The sequence below is a fragment of the Leucoraja erinacea genome, unplaced genomic scaffold (genome assembly GCF_028641065.1).
Source record: "Leucoraja erinacea ecotype New England unplaced genomic scaffold, Leri_hhj_1 Leri_1684S, whole genome shotgun sequence".
NCBI lineage: Eukaryota > Metazoa > Chordata > Chondrichthyes > Rajiformes > Rajidae > Leucoraja > Leucoraja erinaceus.
The window spans coordinates 1-20473 of NW_026575984.1; the positions used below are offsets into that span (position 1 = coordinate 1).

The following is a 20473-nucleotide window of genomic DNA, read 5'->3' on the forward strand; positions in this document are numbered from 1 at the left end:
GCCCTTTTCGATGAACAATGGAACAGTGATGAAGGACTTCAAGAAAACCAAGACTCGCGAGCAAATCACAGCCACCCTCTCGCGATTTACTGAGGGGAACATTGACGTGCTGGTGGGTGTGAGGGGGGGGTCACAAGGTCATGATGGATAGGAGCGGAAATTAGGCCATTCGGCCCATCAAGTCCACTCCGCCATTCAATCATGGCCTGATCTATCTCTCCCTCCTAACCCCATTCCCCTGCCCTCTCTCCGTAGAATTTAGAAGATTGAGGGGGGATCTTATAGAAACTTACAAAATTCTTAAGGGGGTTGGACAGGCTACATGCAGGAAGATTGTTCCCGATGTTGGGGAAGTCCAGAACAAGGGGTCACACACAGTTTAAGGATAAGAGGGAAATCTTTTAGGACCGAGATGAGGAAAACATTTTTTTTCACACACAGAGAGTGGTGAATCTGTGGAACTCTCTGCCACAGACGGTAGTTGAGGCCACACACAGTTCATTGGCTATATTTAAGAGGGAGTTAGATGTGGCCCTTGTGGCTAAAGGGATCAGGGGGTATGGAGAGAAGAGAAGGCAGGTACGGGGATACTGAGTTGGATGATCTTTAGAGGTGAGTCAGATTGTGGCGGGTTGTGGCTAAAGGGCCGAATGGAGAGAAGCGATAATTCTGGTTTCTATTGGATGATCAGCCGTGATCACATTGAATGGCGGTGCAGGCTTGAAGGGCTGAATGGCTTCTACTCCTGCACCTATTGTCTATTGTCTATCCTGAGGTGATTCCTGGTCCGCTGAGAGAAGGGCGATGAGTCACCACGCCATACACGTGAGACTTCGGGACGACAGCGTGTCAGCGTGCGTATCAGATACGCCACACAGGTGGCGAGCGAGGATTTCGTTACACCACGATACCGCCCGCCACCACTTGCGATTCCTTGCCTCAACGCATGTGACACCCACGGGCATCCCCACGGGTCACGACGGAAGATCTGGGAGGAGAAACCCCCACAGGGAGAACGTACAAACTCCGTACAGACAAGCGCCACACTAGGCCCGAACCTCCTCGTAAACCCCCGGCAGCTCTGCTCGACGGTTGCCACTGGATACAAGCACGTCAGAAAGCAAATACCACGTCAACAGAGTCCCCTGGGCTCGTCGCCAAGCGCAGGTTGCCAGGAACTAAAGAGTAATATCCCTGGGTTGCCCAAACGCGCCTCATACACAAAAACAAAACAAAACAGGCCCTTCGGCCCACCGAGTCCGTGCCGACCAGCGATCCCCGCACACTAACACTATAGAAACATAGAAACATAGAAATTAGGTGCAGGAGTAGAGGCCATTTGGCCCTTCGAGCCTGCACCGCCATTCAATATGATCATGGCTGATCATCCAACTCAGTATCCCGTACCTGCCTTCTCTCCATACCCCCTGATCCCCTTAGCCACAAGGGCCACATCTAACTCCCTCTTAAATATAGCCAATGAACTGTGGCCTCGACTACCCTCTGTGGCAGAGAGTTCCAGAGATTCACCACTCTCTGTGTGAAAAAAGTTCTTCTCATCTCGGTTTTTAAAGGATTTCCCCTTTATCCTTAAGCTGTGACCCCTTGTCCTGGACTTCCCCAACATCGGGAACAATCTTCCTGCATCTAGCCTGTCCAACCCCTTAAGAATTTTGTAAGTTTCTATAAGATCCCCTCTCAATCTTCTAAATTCTAGAGAGTATAAACCAAGTCTATCCAGTCTTTCTTCATAAGACACTGACATCCCAGGAATCAGTCTGGTGAACCGTCTCTGCACTCCCTCTATGGCAATAATGTCCTTCCTCAGATTTGGAGACCAAAACTGTACGCAATACTATCCTACACACACACACACTAGGGACAATTTATAATTTATACCAATCCAATTAACCTACAAACCTCCACCTCTTTGGAGTGTGGGAGGAAACCGGAGCACCCGGAGAAAACCCACGCGGGTCACGGGGAGAACGTGCAAACTCCACACAGACAGCACCCGTAGTCGGGATCGAACCCGGGTCTCCGGAGCTGTGAGGCAGCAGCTCTACCCGCTGCGCCACCGTGTGGCCTTTACTCGCTGGAGTTTAGAAGGATGAGGGGGCACCTCATTGAAACTTGGCGAATCGAATACTGAAAGGCCTGGATAGAGTGGATATGGAGAGGATAGATAACAGGTGGAGGAGTAGAGGCCATTCGGCCCCTTCGAGCCAGCACCGCCATTCAATGTGATCATGGCTGATCATCCACAATCAGTACCCCGTTCCTGCCTTCTCCCCATATCCCCTGACTCCGCTATCTTTAAGAGCCCAATCTAGCTCTCTCTTGAAAGTATCCAGAGAACCGGCCTCCACCGCCCTCTGAGGCAGAGAATTCCACAGACTCACAACTCTCTTGTGTGAAAAAGTGTTTCCTCGTCTCCGTTCTAAATGGCTTACCCCTTATTCTTAAACATAGAACATAGAAATTGGGTGCAGGAGTAGAGGCCATTCGGCCCTTCGAGCCTGCACCGCCATTCTATATGATCATGGCTGATCATCCAACTCAGTATCCTGTACCTGCCTTCTCTCCATACCCCCTGATCCCCTTAGCCACAAGGGCCACATCTAACTCCCTCTTAACTATAGCCAATGAACTGGGCTCAACTACCCTCTGTGGCAGAGAGTTCCAGAGATTCACCATTCTCTGTGTGAAAAAAGTTCTTCTCATCTCGGTTTTAAAGGATTTCCCCTTTATCCTTAAGCTGTGACCCCTTGTCCTGGACTTCCCCAACATCGGGAACAATCTTCCTGCATCTAGCCTGTCCAACCCCTTAACAATCTTATATAAATGGATGTTTCCACTAGTGGGAGAGTCCAGGACCAGAGGGCACAGCCTCAGAATTAAAGGACGTACCTTTGGCAAGGAGATGAGGAGGAATTTCTTCAGACAGAGGGTGGTGAATCTGTTGAATTCATTGCCACATGAGGCTGCGGAGGCCACAAGTCAGTGGCTAGTTTTAAAGGCAGAGATAGATAGATTCCTTATTAGTGCGGGTGACACAAGTTATGGGGGGGGGAATGCAGGATGAGGGGGGGGGATGGAACGCACTTCCAGGTGGTGCGGGAAGGAACTGCAGATGCTGCTTTAAACCGAAGACAGACAAAAAAAAGCTGGAGTAACTCGGACTCTGAGGGAAAGTTCTCGACCAGAAACGTCACCTGTTTTTTTTTGTTTCTTCTTCTCTCCGGAGATGCTGCCTGACCCGCTGAGTTACTCCAGCTTTTAGTGTCGGTGTACGTGGAGTTTAAAGGGCCTGGGTGGTTTCAGAGTCGCCGAAAGGTTTTGAACATTTCAAAACCCAGCGGCGACAAGGATAAACGCCGCTCCGCGCCAATATACGTCATCACGCTGCGGATTTTGCGGCGAGCTGATACCTCAGTCAATGATGCCGGCAGTCTCCGAAAAATCAAAGACGTGTGGATGTGGATGTGGAGGGATATGGATCACGTGCTGGCAGAGGAGATCCGTTTACCGTGTACGGCACGGACATTGTGGGCCCAAGGGCCTGTTCCTCAGCTGAACTGATCTGCGTTCTATGCCTAGTTTGGACATTGTGGGCCGAACGGCCTCATACTGTTCCTGTGCTGTCTCGGAAGGTATCTGATGGATCCCCCCTCTCTCTTGCCCTTTCCAGAGAGGATACTTGGGACGACTACAATCAATCGAAGAGGCGCTGCTAAGCTCCAAGTTCTTCCGCACTCACGAGGTACGTGGCTTGTCTCTCTGTATCTGGGCGACACGAGGCGTCCCCTCCCCAGCCATTCCCCCCCTCTTCTCCCCCCACTCCCGTCCGGCAGAAGGTACAGAAGCTTGAAAGTGCGCACCGCCACACTGGGGAACAGTTTCTTCCCCTCTGTCATCTGAACGGGCCTTGCATCCTGCCCGATTCACCTCTACCCCCATTGCGGACATTGTCCAGCACGGACATTGTGGGCCGAAGGGCCTGTGCCGTTCTATGTTCTGTGCCTAGCACCGACATTGTGGGCCAAAAGGCCTGTAGTTCTATGTACAACCTAGCACAGACATTTTGGGCCAAAGGGCCTGTAGTTCAACGTTCTGTGCCTAGTACAGGCATTGTGGGCTGAAGGGCCAGCGCGATGTGGCCAGCTCTCTACTGGTGTCCTGACCGTGTGGGCCGTTGGCCGTAGTTCAACGTTCTCGGCCTAGCTCGCTGCTCTTCATCCACGAGCGGACCTGGCTGCAACAACTGTGCCTAGTATCGGCTTGTGGGCTGAAGGGCCAGGCGATGCCGGCCGGGCAGACACTGGGGTCCGACCGGCCTGCCCGGTGGAGGGCCGCAGGTCATCGGCAGCTACTGCTGGGCCTCGCCGGACTGGCTGCGCCGTGTGGATGGTCGACTTCGGCAAGGACCAGCAGGCCCGCCGGCTGGCAACGCCGGCCCACGACAACTAGCCCTGGGTTGCCCCGGCAACGACGACACGGGTACCACTAGGCCTCGCCAACCTGCGCCAGCTCCTGGTCGACACGCTGGACCAGCAGTGCCGCCCGCTGGCAACCACGACACCGACAACTAGGCCCGGTGTTGCCCCGACAACGACGACACCGACCACTAGGCCCGGTGTTGCCCCGACAACGACGACACCGACAACTAGGCCCGGTGTTGCCCCGGCAACGACGACACCGACAACTAGGCCCGGTGTTGCCCCGGCAACGACGACACCGACCACTAGGCCCGGTGTTGCCCCGACAACGACGACACCGACAACTAGGCCCAGTGTTGCCCCGGCAACGGCCAACTAGGCCCGGTGTTGCCCCGGCAACGACGACACCGACAACTAGGCCCGGTGTTGCCCCGACAACGACGACACCGACAACTAGGCCCGGTGTTGCCCCGGCAACGACGACACCGACCACTAGGCCCGGTGTTGCCCCGGCAACAACAACACTGACAACTAGGCCCGGTGTTGCCCCGACAACCACGACACCGACCACTAGGCCCGGTGTTGCCCCGGCAACGACGACAACGTCGACACCGACAACTAGGCCCGGTGTTGCCCCGGCAACGACGACACCGACAACTAGGCCCGGTGTTGCCCCGGCAACGACGACACCAACCACTAGGCCCGGTGTTGCCCCGACAACGGCCAACTAGGCCTCTCGTTGCCCCGGCAACGGCCAACTAGGCCTCTCGTCGCCCTGCCGACCCACGGTGGGCGGCCTCTGACCTCCAAACTGTGAACCCAAGGGAACCTATGGTGGGTGACCCCCGACCGACCTGTGAACTCTTCAGGGGAGGGGAAAGATGGACGTGGTGGGGGGGGGGGGCATTGACCTCTGAACTCGAGGGAGGGGGGGTGGGGGGCTGACCTTCGACCTGAGGGGAGGGGGAGAGACGAACCTGCGTTGGATGGCTGTGACCTCCGACTTCTGACCCTGGGGGAGGGACTGACCTGGGGGGTGGGCGACCTCTGTCTGAACTGTGACCCTAAAGACCGGGGGAGGGGTTGGACCAGGTGATGGGTGACCTCTAACCTGTGACCCTAGCGACGGACGGACGGGGGGGGGCGTGGGGATGGATGGACGCGGTGGTGGGTGTGAGGGGGGTCCCTGGTCATGGCTGCACCACCACCCACCTCAAGACACCCCACCAGCTTCATAATGGATCCTGTTCCATTGCGACTCTGTCTGACCCCGTGTGTGTGTGTATGTGTGACACGTGTGTGCTGTGTGTATGTGTGGCATGTGTGTGCGTGTTGTGAGCACGTGTGTGTGCGTGTGAGCGCGTGTGCGTGCACGTGTGTGTGAGCACGTGTGTGTATGTGAGCGCGTGTGTGCGTGCGTGTGTATGCATGTGTGTGTGTGCGTGTGTGCATGTGTGTGTGAGCACGTGTGTGTGTGCACGTGTGTGTGAGCACGTGTGTGTGTGAGCACGTGTGTGTGAGCACGTGTGTGTGTGAGCACGTGTGTATGTGCGTGTGTGTGCGCGCGTGTGTGCACGTGTGTGTGTGTGAGCGCGTGTGTGTGTGCGCGCGTGTGTCTGGAGGCCACAAGTCAGTGGATATTTCTAAGGCAGAAATCGACAGATTTGTGATCAGTGCGGGTGTCGGGAGTTACGGGGAGAAGGCAGGAGAATGGGGTTCGGTGGGAGAGATAGATCAGCCACGATTGAACGACCCGATGGGCGAATGGCCAAATTCTGCTCCTATAACTTCAGAACAGGCGGCACGGTGGCGCAGCGCCGGAGACCCGGGTCCGATCCCGACTACGGATGCTGCTGTCTGTGCGGAGTTTGCAGGTTCTCCCCGTGACCTGCGTTGGGGTTTTCTCCGAGACCTTCGGTTTCCTCCCACACTCCAAAGACGTGCCGGTCTGGGGGACAAATTGGCTCGGTGCGAATGCAAACGTTGCCCCTAGTGTGTGCAGGTCATTGTTAGCGTGCGGGGATCGCTGGTCGGCACGGACCTGGTGGGCCGAAGGGCCTGTTTCCGCGCTGTGTCTCTGATACTAAAAATATTAAAGTCAATACCCCCACAGTGAGGTCCCCTCTGCACTGTCCCATCTCACACACACATACACTTACACACACACTTATTTAGGGCACAGACTTTGAGTATTGGTGACTATATATGAACCTCAATGACTGAGGAAGTGCTGGGTGACATAGAATATTATTTTGTGTGTGTGTCATGTTATCCGTGTCTGTTGATTCCCACACCACACTACAGATCTAATCTGGAACACTACCTAGTGTAGCATTGAAGTCGAGCCATGGTTGTTCTAGAAGAGGGGTCAGCATCTCAGTTTAGGATCCCCCCCTACTCTCTTCGAGTAACCTCTGCACTCAGCAGAAATATTCCCCCGTGTAGGAAGGAACAGCAGATGCTCAGTTTGACTCGAAGACAGACACTAAAAGCTGGAGTAACTCAGCGGGTAAGCATCTCTGGAGAGAAGGAATGGGTGACGTTTCAGGGTCAGACCCTACTGATCTCGTACGGGTTAGAGTTGCCTCACAGCGCCGGAGACGGGTTCGAACCCGACCGTGACGCTGTCTGTACGGAGTTTTGGTTCTCCCCATGACCTGCGTGGGTTTTTTCTCCGGGCGCTCCGGTTTCCTCCCGCACTCCAAAGACGTGCAGGTTTGTAGGTTAATTGTAAATGTAAAACTGTCCGTCACGTTAGTGTGTGGGGATCGCTGGTCGGCACGGACTCGGTGGGCCGAAGGGCCTGTTTCCGTGCTGTATAACTAAACTAAACTACAGAAATGACCCAGTGGCGGTCGTTGTACGCAGGTTTTCTGCCCGTGGGCTTTTGCAAACTCTGTACATATCCCCAGACCAATCCCCTCAGAAATAAAGCAACACATGGCATTATTGGACTGTGGTTATTTTTCTCTCATCAATATGGATTATGGAGGGAACTGGATTAACGTCAGTAGGGGTACAGTTGGTGACGCAGCGAGCTGGGGAAGAGTGAGTCACTGAGGGACGTGCATGGGAGCTGGAAGGGGGATTCATTGATCAGCGGAGTGGTGGTGCAATATTAAATCTGTTCCATTTGACCGGCACGGACTCGGCGGGACAGGCAGCATCTCTGGAGAGAAGGAATGGGTGACGTTTCGGGTCGAGACCCTTCTTCACAACAAGAGTCAGGGGGGAGGTAAAGGAGAGATATAGACGGAGATGTGAAACAAATGAATGAAAGATATGCCTGGGATGTCAGGACTGTCTTATGAAGAAAGACTGGATAGACTTGGTTTATACTCTCTAGAATTTAGGAGATTGAGAGGGGATCTTATAGAAACTTACAAAATTCTTAAGGGGTTGGACAGGCTAGATGCAGGAAGATTGTTCCCGATGTTGGGGAAGTCCAGGACAAGGGGTCACAGCTTAAGGATAAGGGGGAAATCCTTTAAAACCGAGATGAGAAGAACTTTTTTCACACAGAGAGTAGTGAATCTCTGGAACTCTCTGCCACAGAAGGTAGTTGAGGCCACAGTTCATTGGCTATATTTAAGAGGGAGTTAGATGTGGCCCTTGTGGCCAAGGGGATCAGGGGGTATGGAGAGAAGGCAGGTACGGGATACTGAGTTGGATGATCAGCCATGATCATATTGAATGGCGGTGCAGGTTCGAAGGGCCGAATGGCCTACTCCTGCACCTGATTTCTATGTTTCTATGCCATAAAGTAACGCTTGTTTGCTGGGTGAGAACGAGAAGCTGGTGCAACTTGGGTGGGGGAGGGGACGGAGAGAGAGGGAATGCCGGGGTTACTTGAAGTTAGTAATCAATATTCATACCGCTGGGGTGTAAGCTGCCCAAGTGAAATACGAGGAGCTGTTTCATATATTTGCACCTTTTCAAAACGTGTCTAATCTCCCGTATCGACTTCCCGGGAAACACTGATATCCTAATTAAATCCACCTCCCACAGTGTCAACTCCAAGGCCCTTATGTGAGAGTTCCTGGTAACTCTACGCTAAGCCCTAAGTCACTGCATATCGCCGTTTGTCACTGGAGGGTGAGGCCCGGACACTGCCTGGCAACAAGACACAACTTGCACAAGAATGGGTCGACTGGGCTCGTATACACTGGAATCTTCGAAGGATGAGAGGGGAGTCTTATAGAAACGCATACAATTCTTACGGGTTTGGACGGGCTAGGTGCTGGAAAAATGTTGGGGGCAGTCCAGAACCAGGGGTCACACACAGTTTAAGAATAAGGGGTCGGCCATTTAACATAGAAATTAGGGGCAGGAGTAGGCCATTCGGTAAGTTATAGTTTACTGTCAGTTTGTATCGAGGAACAGTTAAAAGCTTTTTGTGTGTTCTAGGAGTCAGCGCAATACATTACAATCGAGCCATTTACAGTCGATAGATATATAGAAACTAGAAAATAGGTGCAGGAGTAGGCCGCCATGCACCGCCATTCAATATGATCATGGCTGATCATCCAACTCAGTATCCCGTCCCTGCCTTCTCTCCATACCCCCTGATCCCCTTAGCCACAAGGGCCACATCTAACTCCCTCTTAAATATAGCCAATGAACTGTGTGGCCTCGACTACCCTCTGTGGCAGAGAGTTCCAGAGATTCACCACTCTCTGTGTGAAAAAAGTTCTCCTCATCTCGGTTTTAAAGGATTTCCCCCTTATACTTAAGGGGGAAATAATACTGAGATGAGGAAAAACCTTTTTCACCCAGAGAGTTGTGAATCTGTGGAATTCTCTGCCGCAGAAGGCAGTGGAGGCCGATTCACTGGATGTTTTCAAGAGAGAGTTAGATTTGGTTCTTAGGGCTAAAGGAATCAAGGGATGTGGAGGAGAAAGCAGGAACACTGATTGTGGATGATCAGCCGTGATCATATGGAATGGCGGTGCTGGCTCGAAGTGCCGAATGGCCTACTCCTGCACCTATTTTTCTATGTTTAGCAACCGGGAGATCAGATACAGCAGATGAGGTTGGAGGAGATGCAGGTGAAGGGACTGTCGGGGACCCTGGACAGAGTCGATGGAGGAGGTCTAGGTTACTCCAGCACTCTGGTTCCTTTCACCTATTGGATTGATCCGTCCTTTTCACACCTTGCCCTTCCTTATCTCTAGTTTCCCTCTCCCCTCACTCTCAGTCAGAAGAAGGGTCTCGACCCGAAATTTCACCCGTTCCTTCTCTCCAGAGATGCTGCCTGACCCGCTGAGTTACATAGAAAATAGGTGCAGGAGTAGAGGCCATTCGGCCCTTCGAGCCTGCACCGCCATTCAATATGATCATGGCTGATCATCCAACTCAGTATCCTGTACCTGCCTTCTCTCCATCCCTTTAACCATATAACAATTACAGCACGGAAACAGGCCATCTCGACCCTTCTAGTCCGTGCCGAACACATAATCTCCCCTAGTCCCATATACCTGCGCTCAGACCATAACCCTCCATTCCCTTCCCATCCATATAACTATCCAATTTATTTTTAAATGATAAAAAACGAACCTGCCTCCACCACCTTCACTGGAAGCTCATTCCACACAGCCACCACTTAGTTTAGCCACAACTAACTCCCTCTTAAATATAGCCAATGAACTGTGTGGCCTCAACTACCTTCTGTGGCAGAGAGATCCACAGATTCACCAAATGGATTTTCTCATAGAAACATAGAAATTAGGTGCAGGAATAGGCCATTTGGCCCTTCGAGCCTGCACCGCCATTCAATATGATCATGGCTGATCATCCAACTCAGTATCCCGTACCTGCCTTCTCTCCATACCCCCTGATCCCCTTAGCCACAAGGGCCACATCTAACTCCCTCTTAAATATAGCCAATGAACTGGCCTCAACTACCCTCTGTGGCAGAGAGTTCCAGAGATTCACCTCTGTGTGTGAAAAAAAAGTTCTTCTCATCTCGGTTTTAAAGGATTTCCCCCTTATCCTTAAGCTGTGACCCCTTGTCCTGGACTTCCCTAACATCGGGAACAATCTTCCTGCATCTAGCCTGTCCAACCCCTTAAGAATTTTGTAAGTTTCTATAAGATCCCCTCTCAATCTCCTAAATTCTAGAGAGTATAAACCAAGTCTATCCAGTCTTCTTCATAAGACAGTCCTGACATCCCAGGAATCAGTCTGGTGAACCTTCTCTGCACTCCCTCTATGGCAATAATGTCCTCCTCAGATTTGGAGACCAAAACTGTACGCAATACTCCAGGTGTGGTCTCACCAAGACCCTGTACAACTGCAGTAGAACCTCTCTGCTCCTATACTCAAATCCTTTTGCAATGAAAGCTAACATACCATTCGCTTTCTTTACTGCCTGCATCTCGGTCCTCAAAGACTTCCCTCTTATCCTTAAACTGTGTGACCCCTAGTTCTGGACTTCCCCAACATCCAGCATCCTGTGTCGATCTTCGGTTTAAACCGTTATCTGCAGTTCCTTCTTACACCAGACGGAAGCTACTGTGTGATGCAGTGTTGGCCAGGGCCGTCTATGCCAACAGGATCAATAAACTCATCGGGAAGGCCGACTCGGCTCCGTCTTGGGGGCAGAGTTGGAGTTGGAGTTGGAGCTGGAGTTGGATTCACGGGGAGGTTGGGTCTTGGAGGGGAGGATGCTCCTCAAACTGTGGACAATACAGCACACACCCCCCTCCTCTGTGACACACACTGGTCAACCTGAGGAGCACCTTCAGCAACAGACTGGTTCCACCAAGATGCAGCACAGAACGCCACAGGAGATCCTTCTTCCCTGTGGCTATCAAACTGTACAACCCTTCACCCTTCTGTCGTGGGGTAAACTGAGACTGACTCCCCTTCCCCCCACCCCAATCCTTTCCACTCATCACTTTAGTTTCATGGATCTTGTGTTTTCTGTTGGCAGATCAATTTCTGAGTTACTCCAGCACTCTGTACCTGTCCATGTTCTCCACAGACTGCCTGACCCGCTGAGTTACTCCAGCACTCTGTATCCCACCTTCTCCACAGAGATGCTGCCTGACCCGCTGAGTTACTCCAGCACTCTGTACCTGTCCATGTTCTCCACAGAGATGCTGCCTGACCCGCTGAGTTACTCCAGCACTCTGTACCTGTCCATGTTCTCCACAGAGATGCTGCCTGACCCGCTGAGTTACTCCAGCACTCTGTGTCATTACATATCTCAGTCCCTCGTCTCACCTTTGGATTAAATACGGCGTTGAGCATTGTAGCTTTGGACAGATGCCAAATCAAACCGGGAGGCTGCCACAGGGGAATCCACCCTGCCATCCTTGGCTGAACATCAAGTCAGTGTTGATCATAATACTCTGTAAAGCATTCTAGGGGTCATGGCTGCAAGCTGATGGCTGATGTGACCACATCAACAGCGGGAGGCACAGCGATAGAGTTGCTGCCTCACAGCGCCGGAGACCCGGGTTCGATCCCGACCACGGGCGCTGTCTGAACGGAGTTTGCACGATCTCCCCGTGACCTGCGTGGGTTTTCTCCGAGATCTTCGGTTTCCTCCCACACTCCAAAGACGTGTGGGTTTGTAGGTTAATTGGCTGGGTGTAATGGCCTGATTCTACTCCTATTCCTTATGACCTTATAAATTGTAGCCTTTCCAGCTTGAGACGATGTGTGTGTGTGTGTGTGTGGGTGTGTGTGTGAGTGTATGTGTGTGTGAGTGTGTATGTGTGAGTGCGTGTGTGGGTGTGTGGGAGTGTGTGTGTGAGAGTGTGTGTGTGTGTATGTGTGAGAGTGTGTGTGTGTGTGTGTGAGAGTGTGTGTGTGTGTGTGTGTGTGTTTGTGTGTGTGTGTGTGTGTGTGTGTGTGTGTGTGTGTGTGTGTGTGTGTGTGTGTGTGTGTGTGTGTGTGTGTGTGTGTGTGCGTGCGTGTGTGTGTGTGTGTGTGTATATGTGTGTGTGTGTTTTTATATTGTAAACAGCATCTGCAGTTCTTTGCCCCTCCAACAACGCAATTAGAGTCGTGCAGGAAGGAACCGCAGATGCCGGTTTACACTGAAGATAGACACAAAGTGCTGGAGTAACTCAGCGGGACAGGCAGCGTCTCTGGAGAGAAGGAATGGGTGACATTTCGGGTCGAGGCCCGTCTTCAGGCTGGGAATGCCACCCATACCTTCTCTCCACAGACGCTGCCTGTCCCGCTGAGTTACTCCAGCACTTTGTGTCCATCTTCTGCAATAAAAGTCATCTGTTAACAGCCAACATTCTGAAATTAGAATGAGCTTTTATTAACTTATTTATTTTCTATCCACAACCCCCCTCCCTCCCTGCCCCCCTCCCACTTTACAATTCCATATGAGTTCTTTAACTCCCCCTCTCCCTGACCTCCCCCCCTCCCCTCTCCCTTTCCCTCCCCTCCCACCTACATTAACACTTGGCTCCCAGCGTATCCTGACACACACACACACAGACACACTCACACACTCAGATACACGCACACAGACACACGCACTTGCACACGCAGACACGCACACACAGACACGCACAGACACACACACGCACACTCAGACACTCACACACACAGATACACGCAGACACACACACTTGCACACGCACACACACGCACAGACATGCACACTCACAGACACACACACGCACACACACACACACAACCACAGAGACACACACACACACACACCCACACACACACACACACACGCAGACACAGACACACACACACAGACCAAACTCCCAGGGATACAAGGCTCTGTGTACTTCATGGGGCAAGTGGGCCGTGCGGGAGGAGGGGAGCGGAGGGGACGGGTGGGGAGGGGAGGGGGGGGGGAGAAGGGAGAGGAAGAGGGGAGAGGAGGGGGAGGGGAGGAGGGGAGCAGAGGGGGAGGGGAGGGAAAACCAGTCCCTGCTCCCTCACCTCACCGTGTCGGCCTCCGTGATGAGCCAAGCCTTGCACACACACACACACACACACATCCTCCACCATTGTCCACTGTGGCACAAGAAGCTGTTGGCACTTCCCCTTCGGACAGAGGGTGGAACGTGTTGCTTGCCTGCGGAGGCGGAGGCGGAGGCGGAGGGGAGGAGGCGGGGGGTCAGCACAGTGTCCAGGGTTCATTCCTGGCCATCGTCGGTACGCCACTTCAGGCAGGCCTCCTTGCGTGCGTCGGGCCGGATCTGGTTCCTCATGCCGCCCAGCAGGTTGGACGTGGCTTCGGACGCCACGATCAGCGGCTTCACCACGGTGGGGGGGATCTGTCTCAACACTCCCCCCACCGCCCCCGTCAGCCCCTTCTGCTCATGGCCTCTGGTGGCCACGTCGCAGATGGTCTGTGCCGTGTCCATCACCCCCTGCAGTGGCGAGAATATTGTGTTTAGTTTAGAGATACAGCACTGAAACATCCCAACCATGTCCGCACCGACCAGCGATCCCCGCACACACACACACACACACACACACACACACACACACTAGTTATCCCGTCATCCCAACAATGTCCGCACCGACCAGCGATCCCCGCACACACACACACACACACACACACACACTAGTTCAACGTCACCCCAACCATGTCCGCACCGACCAGCGATCCCTGCACACACACACACACACACACACACACACACACACACACACTAGTTATACAACGTCATCCCAACCATGTCCGCACCGACCAGCGATCCCCGCACACACACACACACACACACACACACCACACACACTAGTTATCCCGTCATCCCAACCGTGTCCGCACCGACCAGCGATACACACACACACACACACACACACACTAGTTCACGTCACCCCAACCATGTCCGCACCGACCAGCGATCCCCCGCACACACACACACACACACACACACCACACACACTAGTTATCCCGTCATCCCAACCGTGTCCGCACCGACCAGCGATACACACACACACACACACACACACACTAGTTCAACGTCACCCCAACCATGTCTGTACCGACCAGCGATCCCCACACACACACGTCTAGTTTAGTGATACAGCGCGGAAACAGGCCCTTCGGCCCCACCAACCATGTCTACACCGACCAGCGATCCCCACACACACACACACACACACACACTAGTTCAACGTCACCCCAACCATGTCTGCACCGACCAGCGATCCCCGCACACACACACACACACACATACACTAGCTCAACGACACCCCAACCTTGTCTGTACCGACCAGCGATACACACACACACACACTAGTTATCCCGTCATCCCAACCATGTCCGCACCGACCAGCGATCCCCGCACACACACACACACACACACACACACACACACACACACTAGTTCAACGTCACCCCAACCATGTCCGCACCGACCAGCGATCCCCGCACACACACACACACACACTAGTTTAGTTTAGAGATACAGCGCGGAAACAGGCCCTTCGGCATCCAAAGTGGACACGCTAGAGGCAGGAAACATGTTCCCGATGTTGGGGGAGTCCAGAACCAGGGGCCACACACACACACACAGTTTAAGAATAAGGGGTCGGCCATTTAGAATGGAGATGAGGAAACACTTTTTCTCACAGAGAGTGGTGAGTCTGTGGAATTCTCTGCCTCAGAGGGTGGTGGAGGCCGGTTCCTCTGGATGCTTTCCAAGAGAGGGCTAGATAGGGCTCTTAAAGATAGCGGAGTTATAGGAGTAGTTTCAGGCCATTCGGCCCATCGAGTCAACTCCGCCATTCAATCATGGCTGATCTATCCCTCCCTCCCAACCCCATTCTCCTCACAATCCTTGACACCCGTTCTAATCAACAATCTATCTATCTCTGCCTTAAAAATATCCACTGACTTGTGGCCTCCACAGCCGTCTGTGGCAGCGAATCCCACAGATTCACCACCCTCTGGCTAAAGAGATTCCTCCTCACCTCCTTGATAAAAAACGCCCTTTAATTCTCTGCCTCAGAGGGCAGTGGAGGCCGGTTCTCTGGATACTTTCAAGAGAGAGCTAGATAGGGCTCTTAATGATAGCGGATATGGGGAGAAGGCAGGAACGGGGTACTGATTGGGGATGATCAGCCATGATCACATTGAATGGCGGTGCTGGCTCGAAGGGCCGAATGGCCCCTACTCCTGCACCTATTGTCTATTGTCACTCCCTACACACGAGGGGCTAATTTACAGAAGATAATCAAGGAATAAAGAGATAGATTTAGTTTTAGTTTAAAGAATCAGCGTAGAAACAGGCCCTTCAGCCCACCAAGTCAGTGCCGACCAGCGATCACTATCCTACACACACTAGGGGACAATTTACAATTTTTACCGAAGCCAAATTAACCTACAGACCTGCACGTCTTTGGAGTGTGGGAGGAAACCGGAGCACCCGGAGATAATTGGGTTAGTTTAGAGATGCAGCGTAGAAACAGGCCCTTCGGCCCATCGAGTCCGCACTGACCAGCGATCACCCATCCACATACTAGTCTGGGCAATGAGTATAGAAGTTGGGGAGGTAGACAAAAGTGCTGGAGAAACTCAGCGGGTGCAGCAGCATCTATGGAGTGAAGGAAATAGGCGACCTCTCGGGCCGAAACCCTTCTTCAGAAGTTTAGAAGTTGGGAGGTCGGGTTAAAGTTGTACAAGACGTTAGTGGAGTATTGGAGTATTGTGTTCAGTTTTGGGGACCGTGTTAGAGGAAAGATATTGTTAAGCTGAAAAGGGTAAAGGTAAGATTTTTACGAGGATGTTGCCAGGACTAGAGGGGCCTGAGCTACAGGGAGAGGTTGAGCAGGGCTGGGTCTCTATTCCCTGGAGCGCAGGAGGATGAGGGGCGATCTTGTAGAGGTGTACAAAATCATGAGAGGAATAGATCGGGTAGATGCACAGAGTCTCTTGCCCAGAGTAGGGGAATCGAGGACCAGAGGATACAGGCTCAAGGTGAAGGGGGAAGAGATTTAATAGGAATCTGAGGGGTAACGTTTTCACACAGTGTACGGAACGAGCTGCCGGAGGAGGTAGTCGAGGCTGGGACTATCCCAACGTTGAAGAAGTACATGGATAGGACAGGTTTGGAGGGATGTGGGCCAAACGTGGCAGGTGGGACTAGTGTAGCTGGGACATGTAGGCCGGAGTGGGCAAGTCGGGCCGAAGGGCCTGTTTCCACGCTGTATCAGTCTATGACTCAATATAAATGGCTTGATTGTAATCATGTATTGTCTTTCTGCTGACTGGGCAGCTTTTCACTGTACCTCGGTACACGGGACAATAAACTAAACTGAAATCTCAGTCCTCGGGTTCTTGGTTGGCCTGCTACCCTGCAGAGCCTCAGTAAACCACGTCACAAATTCTCTCGACTGCTTTTCCCCGCACTGTGCCCTCACAAGAATTTACACCTTATTTCGGGATTGGACGGGCTAGATGCAGGAAAAATGTTCCTCATGTTGGGTGAGTCCAGGACAAGGGGCCACACACAGTTCCTGAGCACACTTTTTGGAAAGGGTGCTCAGGAAGAATAACATCACTCAGAGACTGCTGCTGTCCTTTTATCGGGATCCATTGAGAGCATACTAACATACTGTGTATGCGTGTGGTACACCAGCTGCACAGTGGCTCAGAGGAAAGCGCTCCAGAGGGCCATTGACAACGCCCAGAGCATTGTCGGCTGCCCTCTCCTTACCTTGGAAGACTTACACAGTTCCCGCTGCACCAAAAAATCCCAGAGTATCATAAAGGACATTTCCCACCCCGGACACTCCCTGTTTGAACTGTTGCCGTCAGGCAGACGGTACAGATCTACAAGGACAAGGACGAATAGACTAAAAAACAGTTTTTACCCCACTGCTATAAAAGCACTAAATGTAGCCGCCAAGGAACGCAGGGGCGAGACAGACTACCCTCTGTGGCACACTGTGAAATCGACAGAAGGATGGAGGGTGTGGGGTTTTACTCGTCTATTTTTGAAGGATTTATTTTAGTATGTTTAAGCTCTTTTAATATTTTACCCTGTATGTATCATTAACTTTTAGACAATGTTCCTGAATGGTGCACTCCAACCCTGAAGAATTTTGTAAAATTTCGTATAACATGATTCTCAATCTCCTACAATGACAATAAAGAATAAACTATTCTATTCTATTCTTTCTTCTAAGGGGTCGGCCATTTATCAGGACTGAGCACCCCCGGCCTTCTCCCCAAACTCCACTACCCATTTCACCCAGAGAGTTGTGGCATCTGTGGAATTCTCTGCCACAGAAGGGAGAGGAGAGGCCGATTGATCACTTAGATGTTTTTCCAGAGAGAGTTTTAGATTTAGCTCTTGGGCTAATGGAATCAAGGGATATGGGGAGAAAGCAGGAATTGTGGATGATCAGCCATGATCATATTGAATGGCGGTGCTGGCTCGAAGGGCCGAATGGCCTACTCCTGCACCTGTTTTTCTATGTTTCTATGCATTGTCTTTCTGGAAAGCTTTTCACTGTACCTCGGTGCATGTGGCGATAAACAAAACTAAAGCTGATGTTTAAGAAGGAACTGCAGATGCTGGAAAATCGAAGGTAGACAAAAATGCTGGAGAAACTCAGCGGGTGAGGGCAGCATCTGTGGAGCGAAGGAAATAGGCCAACGTTTCGGGCCGAAACCCTTCTTCAGACTTTCTTGGTTCCCCTGCTCTGGGTAAATGACAACCCTGCATAGCCTGAGTAAATCAGGTCACTAATTCTCTGGCCTGCCTGCCTGCCTGCCGCCCCTCATGTCTCGTTTCCTTTTTCACTTCCCCTCTGGGCTTTCAGTCACCAGCCCGATTATCTCACAAGCCTGAAAATAATCTGCCGCAGAGTGACTGGTGACAATCTGTTTTGTTCTCCGTCGCCTGCCTTCATTTCCGGCCTTTCACTTCCACTAGGCCTTGCCTCGGGCCTAGGCCTACTCCACTCTCGGCCAGCCTGCTGCAGGAAGGATGTCGTTAAGGATTTCCGGCCTTTCACTTCCACTAGGCCTCGCTCAGGCCTAGGCCTACTCCGCTCTCGGCCAGCCTGCTGCAGGAAGGATGTCGTTAAGGGGAGGTTTACGAGGTTGTTGCCAGGACTGGAGGGGCCTGAGCTACCGGGAGAGGTTGGGAAGGCCAGGACTTTATTCCTTGGAGATTTATGAGGGTTTTAGCGCAACTCGAAGGTTTAAGTTGCAGGTTTAGGATGGGCAGCAGTGGCGGACTGGGTCCAAAAATATTGGTTGCCAGGAGACAAAGGGGGCTCACTTCATCAGGGGCCCACTTGATATAGGGGCCCCCACTTGCCATCGGGCAAGGTGACACCCTGGCTAGTCCGCCACTGATGGGCAGGCCGGGATTCTATTCCCTGGAGCGCAGGAGGATGAGGCCTGATCCTAGTCTAGTTTAATTTAGTTTGGATATACAGCGCAGAAACAGGCCCTTCGGCCCACCGAGTCCGCGCCGACCAGAGATGCCCCGCACACTAACACCATCCCACACACACTGGGGACAATTTACATTTACACCAAGCCAATTAGCCTACAAGCCCGCACGTCTTTGGAGTGTGGGAGGAAACCGGAGCTCCCGAAGAAAACACAAGCAGGTCACGGGGAGAACGTGCAAACTCCGTACAGACAGCACCCGCAGTCAGGATGGAACCCGGGTCTCTGGCGCTGTGAGGCAGCAACTCTACTGCTGCGCCACCGTGCCGCTAAAGGGGGAGGTTGGGCTGGCTGGGACTTTATACCTTGGAGATTTGTGATGTTGCCAGGACTCGAGGGCCTGAGCTACAAGGGGAGGTTGAGCTGGCTCGGAGTTTATTCCTTGGAGAGGAGGCTGAGGGGTGATCTTATAGAGGTGGACAAAATCACAGGGGGAATCGAACCATAGAAAATAGGTGCTGGAGTAGAGGCCATTCGGCCCTTCCAGCCAGCACCGCCATTCAATGTGATCACGGCTGATCATCCACAATCAGTACCCCGTTCCTGCTTTCTCCCCATATCCCTTGATTCCGTTAGCCCCAGGAGCTAAATCTAACTCTCCCTTGAAAACATCCAGTGAATCGGCCTCCACTGCCTTCTGTGGCAGAGAATTCAACAGATTCACAACTCTCTGGGTGAAAATATATAGGGTAGATGCAGAGTCATTTACCCAGTGTAGGGGAATCGAGAAACAAAGGACATAGATTTAAGGTGAGAGGGGGTTGGGGGGGGGGGGGGGGGGGGGAGGGGGAGAGAGGAGGGGGAGAGGAGGGGGGAGAGAGGCGGGGGAGAGAGATGGGGGGGGAGAGGGAGGGGGAGGGAGAGGGAGGGGGGGGAGAGAGAGGAGGGGGAAGGGAGGGGGGGAGAGAGGAGGGGGGGGAGAGGAGGGGGGGGAAGATCTAATAGGAACTTGAGGAGTAGCTTTTTTTCCACACAAAGGGTGGTGGGTGCATGGAACGAGCTGCCGGAGGAGGTAGTTGAGGCTGGGACTAACTGGGACCAATTAGACATTTGGACGGTGGTTCAGCGGTAGAGTTGCCAGAGACCAGGGTTCAATCCCAATTACGGGCGCTGCCTGTGCGGAGTTTGCACGTTCTCCCCGTGACCTGCGTGGGTTTTCTCCGAGATCTTCGGTTTCCTCCCACACTCCAAAGACGTGCGGGTTTGTAGGTTAATTGGCTTGGTGAGAATGTAGATTGCCCCGGTGTGCGTGGGATAGTGTTAGTGTACGGGGATCGCTGGTCGGCACGGACTCGGTGGGCCGAAGGGCCTGTTTCCGCGCTGTATATCTCTAAACTAAACTGAGACAGGTACATGGATAGGATAGGTTCAGGGGGATTTGGGCCAAATGCAGGTAGGTCTCGTGTAGATGGGGCATGTTGGCCGGTGTGGGCAAGTTGGGCTGAAGGGCCTATTTCTGCGTTGGGTGATCCTATGACTCCGACACACACACACACACACACACGCACACACGCGCGCACACGCACACACACACACGCACACACACACACACCTCTCTGACGGTGTCGTAGGCTTTGGCAACTCCCTCTCGGAGATCGGCCGGCTGTTGTCCTCTCCGACACCTCTT

At 52.7% G+C, this 20473-nt stretch overlaps 1 protein-coding gene across 1 annotated transcript; it reads right to left on the bottom strand.

The window, feature by feature from the left end:
* Positions 1 to 13268: 13268 nt before the first annotated feature.
* On the bottom strand, positions 13269 to 20467 carry LOC129716105 (autophagy-related protein 2 homolog A-like). Its single transcript, XM_055665993.1, has 2 exons — positions 20399 to 20467; positions 13269 to 13798 (listed from the first exon to the last, which is right to left on the bottom strand). Exon 2 carries the CDS (start codon positions 13790 to 13792, stop codon positions 13562 to 13564), a length of 231 nt encoding a protein of 76 aa, XP_055521968.1. The 5' UTR covers positions 13793 to 13798; positions 20399 to 20467; the 3' UTR covers positions 13269 to 13561.
* Between the last annotated feature and the right edge of the window lie 6 nt (positions 20468 to 20473).